Source organism: Ambystoma mexicanum, chromosome 3q, assembly GCF_040938575.1.
Source record: "Ambystoma mexicanum isolate Mex_15411 chromosome 3q, UKY_AmexF1_1, whole genome shotgun sequence".
NCBI classification, from domain to species: domain Eukaryota; kingdom Metazoa; phylum Chordata; class Amphibia; order Caudata; family Ambystomatidae; genus Ambystoma; species Ambystoma mexicanum.
Window position 1 is genome coordinate 1160835689 of NC_090926.1, and position 14581 is coordinate 1160850269.

A 14581-nucleotide genomic window follows, 5' to 3' on the forward strand; every position below is an offset into this window, starting at 1 on the left:
CGCAGGACTCGAAAGGGTCGGACAGCTATGGAGAGACGACAAATTCATAACAATCACAGACTTGGAAGACGCCCTCCAACAACACCCAATCCCAATTTTCCTCTATGCTTGAAGAGCGTCCTATCCAAACGGGAATGGAAAACCAGGATACGAAGAGAACTTAACCCTTTCGAGAAAATCCTTGACACAACCTCCGCGAACAAAGGTCTGATTGCACGTATGTACAGCGCCCTGATCAGTAAAGACCAAAACCCGAAACACTGCCTCAAGGAGAAATGGGAAAATGATTTCAACAGAGAATTTGACCAACAGGCATAGGCCACAATTTGCAAAACACCATCCCGAATATCGATCGCTGCGCAATACAAACTACATTCTATAAAATTACTTCACAGATGGCAGTATGACCCTCACAGGCTATCGAAAATGTACCAGACGAACAGCCCAAAATGTTGGAGACAATGTGGAATGGAAGCCAACTATTGGCACATGTGGTGGGACTGCCCCAAAGTCTGCATATACTGGAACGAAGAGCTTGGATGGATTAAACAAATAGACGGCATCCATCTCCCCTCCTGACCTTATTTGGCCTAGAAGAAGACGACGAATTAACCAGGATAAAGGGACTGGCATCCCCATTATTATTGGCAGCGAGTGCCGGCCTAGTCATCAAATGGAAATCTCCACGCCTTCCAGTTAAAAAAGAATTGACCACCATTGCAACAAACATATACACGAATGAGAGAATCACAGCGGCCCTCCACGGAAAGGCAGCCAATCACGAAGAAACCTGGTGTGACTTCGCCAACATATATATCCCAAGCCAAAGGTGAAAACTATCTGAAGACCCAGAATCCCTGTACGTAATACACAAAGATGAGAACCGGACTCCTTCCAACAATTCAGAGGCGACTACGCCTGTCGCACGGAACAAACACATGCAAACCAACTGAGATAAACATCCCATCTTGGGCCAATTACAGACTAAGTTCTTGCCAAAAAAAATGGAAATATCTGCCAGATCGTCTTGGGGAGGAGGGGGGGGGGAAAGGGACTAAAATTACTTTAACGCAAAAGCGTAGGGTAAGTTAATTCTGTTAATAGCAATGTTCTGGTTTACTTTCAATAATATACCGATGTACCAATGTGAATACAACATGAATGTACTCGTGCATATTACCCTTATGTTTCAAAACCAATAAAATTTATTAAAGTAAAAAAAAAAAAAGCCCAGAGGAAGATCTTTAGGTACAGGTTGAAACACGTGTCGGTACCATACCAGTAAAAAGACTTTGTACCAAGAATTTGCAAAGCACTTTGTTTTGACAATTCAGCATGCATGCCAATTAATATAGTGGGGTTGCCAAATTTTGAGGGTGCAGCGCATTAGGTCCACAGGCTTTTCGCCCCTCCCCCTTTCAAAAACCAGCTGCAGTCTAGGCAGGACCCATCGTCCAGTCATCACAGTTCTCCCTTTCCTGCCCTTTTGCATATCCTCAACTGCAATTCCAAAACCTTCACTGCAATTTACACCTCAAAGGCGTTGCAAGTTCAATGCTTCCAGAGTTCTTAAATTCAAGTGAGGCTGGAAAAATCTATCTGAACATGGCACGGCATTTACAGTTCTGGATGAAGTCATAACTGGTGATCAGTTGGAGACATACAACGTTTTATGCAGTGTTTCATGCCAAATTCCTCACACTTCTGAGCACTCTTGAAAAAAATAGGTATTAGACAATTTAAATGGTACTCAATTTTTAAACCTCAGAAGAACGAAGAGTCAATTCAGCCATGCTGGGATTCCAACATGCGTACTGTCGGAAGGTCCCATGTCTCAGGTGAGCATGTAACTCAAAGACAAGATAGACCATGTTGAATTTGTAACCCACCAAGCTCTTTCCTCGCAACCCCCTAGAATTCTGAGCATAGCCACTGAATGCTGCAAAACATGCAAATCTTCAAGGATTAATGTGACAGACTGTTTGTAGTATAATGTGTGCATGTTTCCTAACATTTAGCAGTGTAGGAACAAGGCTTAGCATGATATCGCCGACTTACCTGGTCTTAAAAACATTGTGTTGCAGATAGAACATTCCATATTCATTTTGGTATAAACATTTTGTAGAGTACATCTTCACATGGTAGAATTTAAGAATGAAAAGAAACACCTCCTTGCCCCCACACTGCAACATTAAGGTCCACAGCATGCTAGAAGTTTTCAAAGCCAACTTTATTAAAAACGCAACTATAATTTAAGGTTTATAACATAACACTCAAGCGTCTATGTTAAGTTCGGTAAGACAGCCCACACAAACTCATCCAGTGACTTCGGCGTGGGACGTATCCCTCACAGCTCGCAGACGAGTTTCTGTTTCAGAGCTCCCTAGAAACGTGTCCTTCTTCTGCTTCCGCCAGTTCAATGGATAAGTCAATTTTTACAAAGCAAGAACATACATTCATACAATTGTTGTGAGTTTGGGGGGAGGGGGCTGGGAGGACTTCTGCAGATCCCTCTTAGGCACACCCCGAACGCTGTCAGGGAAGTTCATTTTCAGTAAAAACCATTAGGGAGTGTACAGGGGTTGGATAAGGGCTCACATTTTGCAGAAGGAGCGCTTTTTCTGGGTATTGTCCGGGATAGATTTCCCGCTTCCTTTCTGCCTCCCCAGCAGACCGGGATAGGCCAATATGATGAGGTTGCAGAATGTGGTAGATTCACCTGACCTCCGCATCCAAGGACAGGGCAGTGCAAGGAACTACTCGACATGGTTATAACTACCAGTCCCCTTCACCAATGAACAGATGACCGTCAATGGGTTAAAGTGCCTTCAGCAAAAGAACATTTTCCGGACAGAAGAAAGGAGGTGGAACAAGCCAAGTACTGTTCGTGCCCTTCGATCAACTAGGGACAGCTGCAGACTGAAGCACCGAGACAGCGGCGGGTACTTGTACAGGTGTAAAATTAATGAGTTGGAAGTGTGGGGGGACAGGGAAGGAGCCCCCTCTTTTTTAGGTTGTAGATTATGGACCTCACGGTCTCCTGGACACTACTACAAATGCTCTTGGTGTAGTGCAGCAAAGCGATGAGGCAGTGCACGCTGTTCAACAGAATATGGCTTCACACTGCCTGTGTTGCCTTCTGCGACAAGCCCAGAGGAAGCACAATTCCATTGTCCAAAACCAACTCTCAGTTGAACTTTCTTTGATGGTAGTCCACCTCCCTGGTGGGGCGGCCTGCCAAGCCATGAGTGGTCTCGGGTCAAACAGTTACTGAAGTACACCCGCACCCACACAACCCTACTGGAGCAATGGGTGGAGAGTAGACTGTGCATGCTGGTTCTCATACGACTCCACCTCCCAGGAACACCAGCTTTGAGAGGGCTGTACTGAGCTTGGGCTGAACATCGTTAGAGATGCACCATTAGCTTTGTGTTGCAACCACAATAGCGAACCCAGGAAGACCTCCATTTGCTCCCACAATAACAAGGAGGGCTTCTACATCAATAGCCCACAAAGGCACCAACCAGTTTGGAAATGGCTCAATCCCATTAAACCACTCATGTAGTCAGAACTCGCCCGTTTACAGTTACTATACGCTGTAGACTTTTAATGGGATCACCCTTTGGAATCGCCTTCTTCGATGATCTATACCTTGATGGCCCCATGACGGACAGCATTCCCACCTTGCCATCAAGCTAGGATCTAGTGCCATCATGCACAGCTGCAGGAGGGAAGAGAAAGGGGTTGAAATGCAAGAGAAATGCTCAGTAAAGCAAAAAGCGGCTTCAAGTGCAAGATGGGTCTGTGGAGGGGAGGGATGACGGGAAGGTAGGGAGTGGTTTTAGAAAAGGAAGGGTTAGTGGAAAGTTTCAACTTCAACCACAGTCCAGTCGCCTTGTGGTGAGGCAACGTCCTCTGGGGAAAAGCTGGTGACGGAGGTGATGCTGGCTCGAGACTCATCCAGCGGGGACAGCAACTCTGTCCATTTGCCGAGCTCGACCTCACTCATTACGCCTTTGCTGGGCGTCTCGCCACTAACTCCTGCTGTGAATAGCAGAGTCCGACTGATTAACTGCTGCACAACATTTGCCTGGAGACTTCCAAGGTGCAGTTCTTGGGTGCGATGGACCGGTTCCATCTTCATCGGCCCCGTCTCAGCTGGTGCGTCCACCTCGTAGATTGTAGAGAGGAATTCGGGTGGGCTGAGCCCCTGTGCCCGGAGGAAGGGCTCCAGAGGGGTTTTGCCGACACCTGGAACAGGGTACAGCACTGTTGGTTGGGATAGCCATCCTCACAAGATTCAGATGACCACTTACACAAGGACAGAGGAGAGGGGACTGGAAGAGGACTTGTGGGAAGGGAACGGAGGGGGATCGCAAGCCATCACAAGCACAGACAAGAACAGAAAGACAGACAAGGGAGGGTTAGGAGCAAGAGGGTGGGAGGGGAGTCAACAAGGGCTGCCAACCTGCCCACGTTGACCCATTCCAGAAGAAGAATATTCCAGGAAAAAGGGATTAATCTTCCCATTAAACAGTCTGCAAAAATAAAGGGTTTTCCACCCAACAAAGAGGACCCCAGAAACACCCCCCCCCCATTGGAGTAAACGAAGGGTTAAATATGCCCACAAATTTAACTTCATCACCGGAATGGCAACATTGCCTGGTTGGCAAACCCCTAGAGTCAGCCACAAGTGGAAGCCACCCCACTGCAAACAGTGTATGAAAAAAAGTAGCTAAAAGAACAGCGTCAACATTTGGTGCACCCCATGATGCAAGATGGTAAATGACTGCGGCTAGACCGGCCCGTGAAGGGAAGAGACACTGATCAACCTGGATGCTGCAGCTATCCCACTTGCTCATCATGCAAAGGCTCTGGACTTCAAACCGCAACATGCCACACACAGGTACCTTTACTAACTTGTACTGCCCTCCACTATTCCATACTGTTACCATCAACTACATACTTGCCCCCCCCCCCCTGATACCTGGCATGGTGCCATGTGCCCACATACTAGTGCTTTCCACCACGTACACTGGAGCCCTCACCACATGATCATGGACCATTGTCCAATTAGTGTGCAGCCCGCCATCTTGCCTCCCCCCACAGTCAGCAATACTAGACGTACTAACAGGTTGCCATAACCTGCGGACTCTTGGGAGCCTAGCCAGCCATCCAAGTCTGTACAGTAACCTCCACCTACTCCCCCCGCCTCCTTTCCCAGTTTCCCCTTTAGGTGTGTCCATAGACAAATACTAGGATGGTATTGGCCAAGACATCTAACCTCTGATGGGCAGGGATATGCTATGTCACATAACACAGTGGCCTTAAAATGTTTTCTTTGAGGGGTATGGTCCAGATATTACTCTTTGAAATGTTTGGGAGCTGTGTCTATATGCATGTTGGTTGTTTTGCCTATCCATCAGATACAAAATTTCAACCTGGGGAAAATCGAGCAGATCTCCCATTCTTGGTCAAGGGATTTTTAAATATAACACCGCCTCCCCTTCAAAGATGGCCTCATGTCCTGTGGGACACAGTTGCAATGCTTCCATTAGAAGGTTGAACCTTCAATTACTGGCAAGCAAAGCCTTATTGGGTTAAAGCTAGAACGAGATCAAGGGGAATCTTGTGGCATGGGGCCAGTGGCCATCTCTGTCCAGCACCACTTCATATGACAGGTTGGAGGCCTTCCCTTGACCAACAGAAATTCTCAATCAAGAAACATGGTTAGACTGCAGAGGACTTTTGTAGGAGAAATTATTTTGGCCTGGGCCCAGTCTAAAATCTTGAGTCACCCATTAAGATCTTGCAAACACAACTGGTTGCCAAAGTGTGTGGCTAATTGGGAAGCACTTCCCCTCGAATATCGGGGTGAGGGGGCTGCAGGGTGCTTTATTCTGTTGCAGAGTGAAGGTTAAAGTGAAAAGGGAGGGCGGGTTTGTTGAGTATCGAAGGGCAGCACAGATATTTGAAGACATTCCGGGGTAAAGGTCCAAGTCTTCCATTGTCTTATTTTGCTATAAAAAGGTGTAGATCATGCGAGAGACAAAAGTGTGCAATAGTAAAGCCAGTTATCCTAACAAAAAACTGAGAAAGTCAGGCAGATGAAGGACTGGCTTATATGTTATGTGCCATCTTCTGATGAGACACTGCTGTATAAAGGGACCATGTTCGATCGACTCAAAGCTCTTGTGCACAGGATCCAACTGCCACACTAGAAGAATCGATGGCAAGCACTGAGATAAATGCGTCGTCACAACACTGCAACCTGTCTGGTTGGTCTCTTTTAGAAGCAAAGGAAATCCAGCTGCAAATCTTCGGTCTTACACAATCCCATTTCTCAGTGTTAAGGACTTGGACGGAGTCAGTGTGATGGCTCCAGCCGGAAGGGGATTGCTTGCTCTGCGGACGGAAAACGAACATTGTTTCCTGCAGGTGGCTGGTAAACCCTGCAACTACTTTGCATAGAGTGCACCTTGCCTGCAGAAGCGCTTTGACAGAGACGAGTTACCACCATTGAGCCGAAGCTCCAATCAAATAATGCGGTGAGTAGCTTGCTCTTAGTAGTTCAAAAGGAACACTTCGAGAATGAGGAACTCTCCAGAGGTGGAGCAAGAAAAGTAAGCCATCCGTTTGGAGGAGCAGCAACAAAACAAACTGGACGGAGCATAGGTTTCAGGTTCTAATCAGTTGGCGAAACAAAAGGAGTACACCTCAATGGGCATAAACACCAAGTTTACATCTGCAAGAATGATAAGATGATCTCACGGCACACGGTATTCTTCAACGGACTAACCATCGCAGCCTAACCCCTTCTTATCAAACACACCCTGAGGAGGACCTTAACTGGATGAGTGCTAAATAGCGGCTCCAACACTGCAAAAAGCAAGTTCCAATGGGATGCAAAGATGGCGTGTGCGGCTTCCTCCAGCTGAGCTCCACGTTAAGATTTTTTTTTCAATCGGCTAACCCATAGTTCTATAAGAACCAGGCCACTCTATAGGTTGCCCAGCCTCTACACTAGGGGGTGGCACTGGCATGACTGCACTGCATGTATACTTTCTTGGCATTGGTATATCACATGCTAGCCCTGTCTGTACAATCTTTGCCCATAGAATGAGTTCTGGCACTCATTTGCCATCTCACAGGACACCCTGTTCGATTCCTCTTACGCTCGTGCTCTCCATCTGCTGGGTTTTGCTCTGACTGCTGATTCCAATCAAAGGGATCCAGGCCCCAAAAACTCTGGCCTGCGCCCAGCCAATTTGCTTCACTCTCAACTATGTTGCAATGTACATAGTGTAGGTGGTTACTGAAGGTGTTGCTTGGTCCAAGAACATTGCATCTAAGGTGGAAAAATACTCCTTAAACAGGTTTTGATGCACTCACTTTGGCAATTAAAGTCCCACGCTTTTACAAGGCAGCACGTGGAGGTCTGAACTGGACACAGAGGAGATCTGTTGAAGCAGGTGTAGCAGAGGAAGATCCTGCGATGGCAGCCATCACAAGGACACAAACACTTCAAGCCCCTCTGCTCCGGATTTTTGGAGTATTATGCAAGGCTGATGCCAGCTAAACCGGAGTCAACCGAGAGGCAGGTTTCTGGCAACGGGGAACGAGCAAGGCTTGGACTATTGCCGATCGCTGGTTAAGGATGGTAAATGATACAACAGCCAATTTGAGGGGCCGCATCCTTGAAGGGGCTTTCACATCAAGAGGCCCATTGATGAACAGAGTGGAGATAGGAGGGGCAGCGATCGTTAAGGCTTGAGATCGATTAATAGAGAAGCTGGGAATGATTCTGTTCATCCAGGGAAAGCAAAGAAAATACAAAAAGTAAAAAAAAACACCAACAAAATAGGAAAAATGAGTCCAAAAAATAAATACATTTAAAAAAAAAAAATGGTCCATAGGAAAGAATTTTTAAAAAGAAGTACTAAAGGTTCCGGTGTGTGCAAATGGGGCTTTGGAACAACCAATTCCTGGCTAACAGTTTAGGAAGGATTGTCGCATATTGGGCAATATGGACCATGAATGCATCCAACTATGTGCGCTCAATCACTCCGAGGCATGGCACTCTGCCAAACAAAGGACGGAGGGGGGGGGGGAGAAACCCCTAAAGGCGGAACAAGTGTTAGAATAGGATTGGTGCCTAAATATTTTAGGCTTGATAGACCACAATCCGAGACCAGGGCAAGACTGTCAATCTTCACAGGATCCAGCAAAAGCGGTTCGTTCAACGGGAACGAACGGAGCAATATTCCCCTGCTAGACCGCTCCGGCCCAAATTAAAGGGGACAAGGGAAAGAACTAAAAGGCGTGTCATGATGATACTTTCCCAGACCAACTTTCTAGAAGATAACAAAATCATGTGTCGCAAAGCAAATAAATACGAATGTATGTTTTAGTGAAGACTAAATGTTTCAAAAGGACATTCAAATACAACAGGAGCTACTTGTAGGGAGACATTAGTGTTATCAGAGGGGGTGGGGCTGTATCCATGAAGGGTGTTTTAAAAATAAAAAGAGCCCTTCAAATATATCTTTCAGGTTTCAAATGAACGGATATTGCCATGGTTTTCGGGGGGTCGACTGATTGGGCTTGGAGGGGGAAAAGCTGCGCTGGAGTTCTGGGTGGGGTGAAGTGTGGGTTCTAATCTACTGTTTGCAAATACAGTGCAATCTGCACATGTAGACGCATACAAAAGGGCAAGTTCTGTGGGATAATGACCGGGGTTAATGCATGGAAGCAGTCCAGGGAGATCTGGGAATTCCTTAAAGCAGTCTTGACAGCCAGGCTTAATGGAGCAGCTATCTTAATGCTCGAGCTGGAGGTACTGCTATTAGTTAGGTGGACCCAGGCCTTTAGCAGACCGCTTGTTTGTCCCTATGGCCATAAACAACCCCATAAACCCTTTGCCATGGTGTCCGTCTCCTGCAGCTTTGTATGTCTTCGACTATCGCCCGCCTCCACCCCCGAGGAAGATCTTAGCACATATGGATTGCTTAATATCTGACCCGTAGTAGCAACAGGAATACTTAAAAGACCTTTGAAATGGGTTTCAAAGCCGCAACGTCTGCAGCTTCCTCCCCCTCAGCCCCACAGTAAGGTTCCTTCGGATTTGGCACTCACAACCAATCCAGAGTTCTATAGGGCCACCCTATACATTACCTGATGCCATGTTATCAGTCCCTACACCAGGAGTATCACTGTACGATTGTAAGGCTGGATGTGTATCTGCTGTCGGCATTTGTAAGTCAAAGTCTATCTCCTTCTGTCCAAATGTTGCCAATGGAATGGGTTGCACGACCCATTCGGGTTCCGCGCAGGACCGGCCATTGGATTCCAGCAAGTTCTGCTCATGCCCGCCTTCTGCAGGGTTGTGCTCGGATTGCTGAACCCAACCAGTGGATCCACTCCCCAAGATCTCTTGTTTCCACCCTGGAGGCTCAGGAGGGAAGGCGTGGCAATCACCCTCGTCCTCCGATGGAGTCCGGTGATCTTCCTCCTTGCCGAGGCTGTAGGATTCTACAGAAAATCCTATCTCCCGTTGAAGCCCCATTGGGAAGTGGTCACGGTTTCCTTCCAACACATGCTCCTCACTATCCAATGAGGAGACTCCGGGGCTTTTGCCACAGCTGTCCGTGGAGTGCAGGTGAAAGGCTCCATCAAACACATCATAGGAAGCTGCAGAGTTGGTTGAAGCCGGGGTCTCCGTGCCAGCATCACCAGACCCTAGTTCGTCAGATTCCTCCACAGAATGAAACAGTGAAGGTTTGCAGGGCGGAGACACCAAGGACACAAGAGGCTTGCTTTTATCTAACACTGTGCTGGTGGAGTCCAGTTTTTCAAAGGCAGGGCACTTACTTAAGCCATTGAGAGAGAGGTCCGCATCCATCTCTGTCTCAGAGTGCTCCTCAGATGACACTGTGGGCTCGGTATGGGGGTCCCCTAAAAGCTCATCAGCCAGCAGCGTTTCTGCCTCATCATCCCCCTTCTCCATGTGAATTCCCAAGTCTTGGTCTGCAGGCAAGTCATCTAAAGGACTAATCAGCTGCTGTGTCTGATGAAACGCTGGGTCTAAGCTGCCACCCAGCTTGTCATCGGATTTAGACTCCACGCCAGAGCTGCTGTCATAGTCTCGGAGTTCTTCTGGTGTACTCGTTTCACTGCTGCTTTTTCCAGCAAGATCAGGGCCACTTAGCGTGCTGGATTTTGAAGGCCCCTTTTCCAGAGACTGTTCTTGCAGGGGTTCCAATGATTCTGGTGAAAGAGGAGATGGACCCTCACCTCCGCAAGAAGAACCTTGTGTACCATTTGATTGAAATGGAACTCCTGTACTCTCAAGAGCTAGATTATGGGGTTTGTGGAGCAGATCCTCACCGTCACTGTCCAGGGGCTGCTCCTCTGCACCATGCACCCCCAGTGCCAGCTCAGCACTGTGCACCTGCAGCTCCTCTGCAACATGCGCCTCCAGGGTCTTCTCTGCACCATGCGCCTCCAGGGCCAGCCCCTCAGCACTGTACACCTCCAGCTCCTCTGCACCATGCGCCTCTGGGGCCTGCTCCTCTGCATCATGCGCCTCCGGGGCCTGCTCCTCTGCATCATGCACCTCCGGGGCCTGCTCCTCTGCATCATGCACCTCCGGGGCCTGCTCCTCTGCATCATGCACCTCCGGGGCCTGCTCCTTGGTACCATGCACCTCCCCACTGTGCACCTCCAGCTCCTCTGAAACATGCGCCTCCAGGGTCTTCTCTGCACCATGCGCCTCCAGGATCAGCCCCTCAGCACTGTACACCTCCAGCTCCTCTGTATCATGCGCCTCCGGGGCCTGCTCCTCTGCACCGTGCACCTCCGGGGCCTGCTCCTCTGCACCGTGCACCTCCGGGGCCTGCTCCCCTGCAACGTGCACCTCCAGAGTCTTCTCTGCACCATGCGCCTCCAGGACCAGCCCCTCAGCACCGTACACCTCCAGCTCCTCTGCATCATGCGCCTCCCGGGCCTGCTCCTCTGCACCGTGCGCCTCCGGGGCCTGCTCCTCTGCACCGTGCGCCTCCGGGGCCTGCTCCGCTGCACCATGCGCCTCCGGGGCCTGCTCCGCTGCACCATGCGCCTCCGGGGCCTGCTCCGCTGCACCATGCGCCTCCGGGGCCTGCTCCGCTGCACCATGCGCCTCCGGGGCCTGCTCCGCTGCACCATGCGCCTCCGGGGCCTGCTCCGCTGCACCATGCATTAGGACATGATCAGTGCATTCAGTCCCAGATTCTGGGAGGAACAGTTCAGGGACATCGTCTGGTGCTACCTTATCTTGCAAATCCACCTCATACCTTAAAGGACTTTGAGGCAGGGTCTCTTCTTTTGGAGATAGGATGGGTGTATCTTCTTCAAGCTCCTCTTCTCTGTGGGGAATGGCCTCCTGAGAGCCAATACTCAAGTACTCTGCAGCCCCACATGGCGGTGGACCATCAAGGGTTGAAGAAACCTCTCCTGGCAGCCCCCCGGAGAGGATGGGTCTTGGAAAATGAGCATTGCATTCCAAACTGGCGATGGTTGTGGTGGCTTCCCAATCGGTAGGCTCTTGTACCATGCTGCCATATAGCTGAGGTTCAGTTCCTGTTGGGCTGCCCAAGGGCTGAGGGGCTTCATCGATCACTCCCACACTTTCAGCACATTCTTTGTCTACAGGGTCTTCAGCATCCTTGGACACCAGGGTCTCACAGCCCTTGGGAGACTGGTATAAAGACGGCTGGTGAGCCCTTTGGTGTTCATCCGCAAGGTCATCTGTGGATGTTGCCACAGATGTCAAGGCTTCCACGTCACACTCTGCATCATTTTTGCTCAACAGCTCAATTTCATTTTCTGCAAGAGATTGTGCAGGGCAGTCTACCTCCCAAGTATATTCTCCCCGACTGCACAAGCTTTCGGATTCTCTCAGATCATCCAACTCACCCATACTGGAGGCGACTGGATGGTTAAAAGAAATTGGAGTATCTTCCAAAAAGTTGCCATTAACCTCTATGCCCTTTAGGGCATTTTTCTCCTCGAGTAGATCAATCCCTTGACCAACATCAGGAAGATCATCTGCGAGTTTACTCGAAATCTCTGCATCTGACGGCACCTCTGAATATTCTTGAATGGGGTTTGCTTCCACTCCAGTAGCATAAGCTTCGGAGCTCGGCTGTGGGGCCTGATCAGTCACTTGTAGTCCAACCTCTTCAGCGATTACCTTGTCCCCATCATTTAACGTTGCTTCGCACGGTTGAGCACTAGGAGACTGCTCGGGCTTGGCTTGCAGGGTTGATTTATCAACGTGTAGCTCACATACCACAGGAAGAGGTTCCAGATCTTCTAGCATCATCGCTACCTCTGGTTGCTGCAGAAGGCTCTCTTCCTCCGAAACATTCACTGTTGAGACCTTTGGCTCTTCGATTGAGGGCTCTGCCTGAAGAGGTACAACCATTGAGTTTTCGACTAGGGCAACTGGTTCACCATAGACTGGAACATCAAGCGATAGCTTGGATGGGCTTCCTGTACATCCCGAGGCCAGACCACTGTGATCACTAGGTGCCTCTACCCTTTCTGCTTCAGGCAACATTGTCTCTGCTACAGCAACCGAGGCATCAGAGAGTGGATCACTCAAGACAGACTCCGTTTCTGTCCTTTCACAGGAGTCACCGTGGGTGTCGATAACAATCGCCTCCTCTGAATTTGGCAGAGTTTCGGCACTTGGAAGACACTCCTCTAAAACAACAGAGGCAGTGATCGGGGCAATCGTGTCCTTCACTGGAGTAGTTTCAATACTTTCCAAGTGGTGACCATGGTCGTTGGCAATGTCCTCTTCTATATCAGCTACCTTCATTTCCGCACATGGTAGGCCCTCCAACACTGGGGCAGCCATGCTTGCCTCTGGAGTAATTTCTGTATTTGCAACAGCAGTGTGACAGTCATCTCTTGGGCTTTCTGCTTCCAGTAGGTTTATTTCAGAACCTAGTTCTACCTCGTTTCTTGCGAGATGGGACGGGGAGATAGAAGCACTTGGGTCAGCTTTAGTTTCGAAGGCAAGGTCATCACTAGAAATGCCCCCTTGTGTTTTCGACACCTCCAGCTCTGTACATTCTGGAGCCTCTTGCGATTGAACAGAGGATGCAGAGCATTGCAAACTCAGGTCCGTCTGCGGAGAACTTTCAAAGGCGTGCGAATGGCAGTCACTGGGTATGTCCTCGACATACGGAACATTTCTTTCAGCGCACAGCGTCCTCTCCTCGACAGCGTCTGAAGTATTTCGGCCTATCCCAGGACTTACTTCAAAGGCCAGAGCATGGTCTGCACTGGGTATCATTTCTGCTTCAGGCACTTCCGTTTCACCACACAATACAACCTCATCTTCTGGAGTAGAGGGAGTGATTTGGGGACATGGTCGACTGATCTGGGGAGGCAGCTCTTGGACCACCTCATTCTGCTGTGGCATGAGTGGAAAGTGTCCAAGGCCTTCCGGTCCGCGCTGTTGTGCTATTGAGGCCACCAGGAGAGCCGATTCCTCCTGAGCCGCTAGATTGTTTTCATCAGCAAACTCTTCCCGGCGCTCTGGAGGGATCGCTGCCAGAAGTGCTGCTTGTGACTCAGTTAGGTAAGGTCGTAAGCGTATGTCTCCATCAAGAAGGGCTGGGGATTGGTTGCTAGCAGCGTTATTCTGCAAGTAGGATGGGACAAGGACTTCAGCCTCTGGAAACTGGCACAGGTCTGTTTTTAATGGGGTACTGTTCTCTGGCGATGATGCATCTGCAGAAGGGGTCGTGGGGCTGTCTACCGCTGGGCTTATTGGAGCCGGTGAGCTGGGCATGCCCAGTTTGGCCACCTCCTTGTCCTCCACCAGGATTTGTTTCTCCGCATCCTCCGCACCTGGAGAAGCAAGACTCTGAGGCTTCCTCCGAGGCACTGCTACAGGCTCCAAGGAGTAGATGCTCTCCTTCTTTGGTGTAGCTTTTGCAGAGCTGGGCTTGGCAGATCTCTTGGGCGTTGTCGACGGTGCCTTCTGTGGAGTTGTCTGCTTGGTGGGGGATGCAGCACTCCCTGGCTTTGTTGAAGACGTCTTGGGTGCTGGCGACTCTGTGCGTAGTGGCTGCTTCGCACGATCAGATGCTTTTGGAGTGACACTTGCAGCCGGACCTTTGGCCTTGGCATCAGGCTTGGAATCCACTGCAGGTTTGGGTGCCTTGGTGGATGAAGTCCTTACAGGGGTCACAGCCTTGCTTGGCACTGCGGTAGGGGTAGAGCTTTTGCTTGGAGTTGAAACTTTACCAGCATCTAAAAAGAAAAAATGGGACAATGGTTAGGAATACTGTCTTGCTTAGACCAACAATATCTTGCCACTGCATCCTCATACTCACTTCTGTCCAACATACACATCACTACATTACACAGGTGAAGTTAAGCAAGGCCAAGGGTCAGACAAATGTTACACCTAAAGCTATCAGAAAACCTGTGTTCTCAGCCTAGAGCCAATGAATGCATCCGCTCAAGGTCTGGCTCGGGGCAACCTTCTGGACTCCAGCCCATTCTCATTTCACAAACAAACTTC

General features: G+C 49.4%; 1 protein-coding gene across 5 annotated transcripts in view; it reads right to left on the reverse strand.

Moving 5' to 3' along the window:
* Positions 1–2209: 2209 nt before the first annotated feature.
* Positions 2210–14581, reverse strand: part of LOC138447699 (nascent polypeptide-associated complex subunit alpha, muscle-specific form-like) — a 139035-nt gene continuing 126663 nt past the window's right edge. For 4 of the 5 annotated variants that reach the window (XM_069603985.1, XM_069603987.1, XM_069603983.1 and 1 more), the window contains exons 5-6: positions 9175–14307; positions 2210–4251 (exon numbers count right to left, since the gene is read on the reverse strand). In XM_069603985.1, coding sequence (XP_069460086.1) covers positions 3857–4251; positions 9175–14307 — 5528 coding nt within the window. In that variant the 3' untranslated portion in view covers positions 2210–3856. The remainder of the gene's footprint in view (positions 4252–9174; positions 14308–14581) is intronic. The other variant, XM_069603988.1, reaches the window with a different exon arrangement.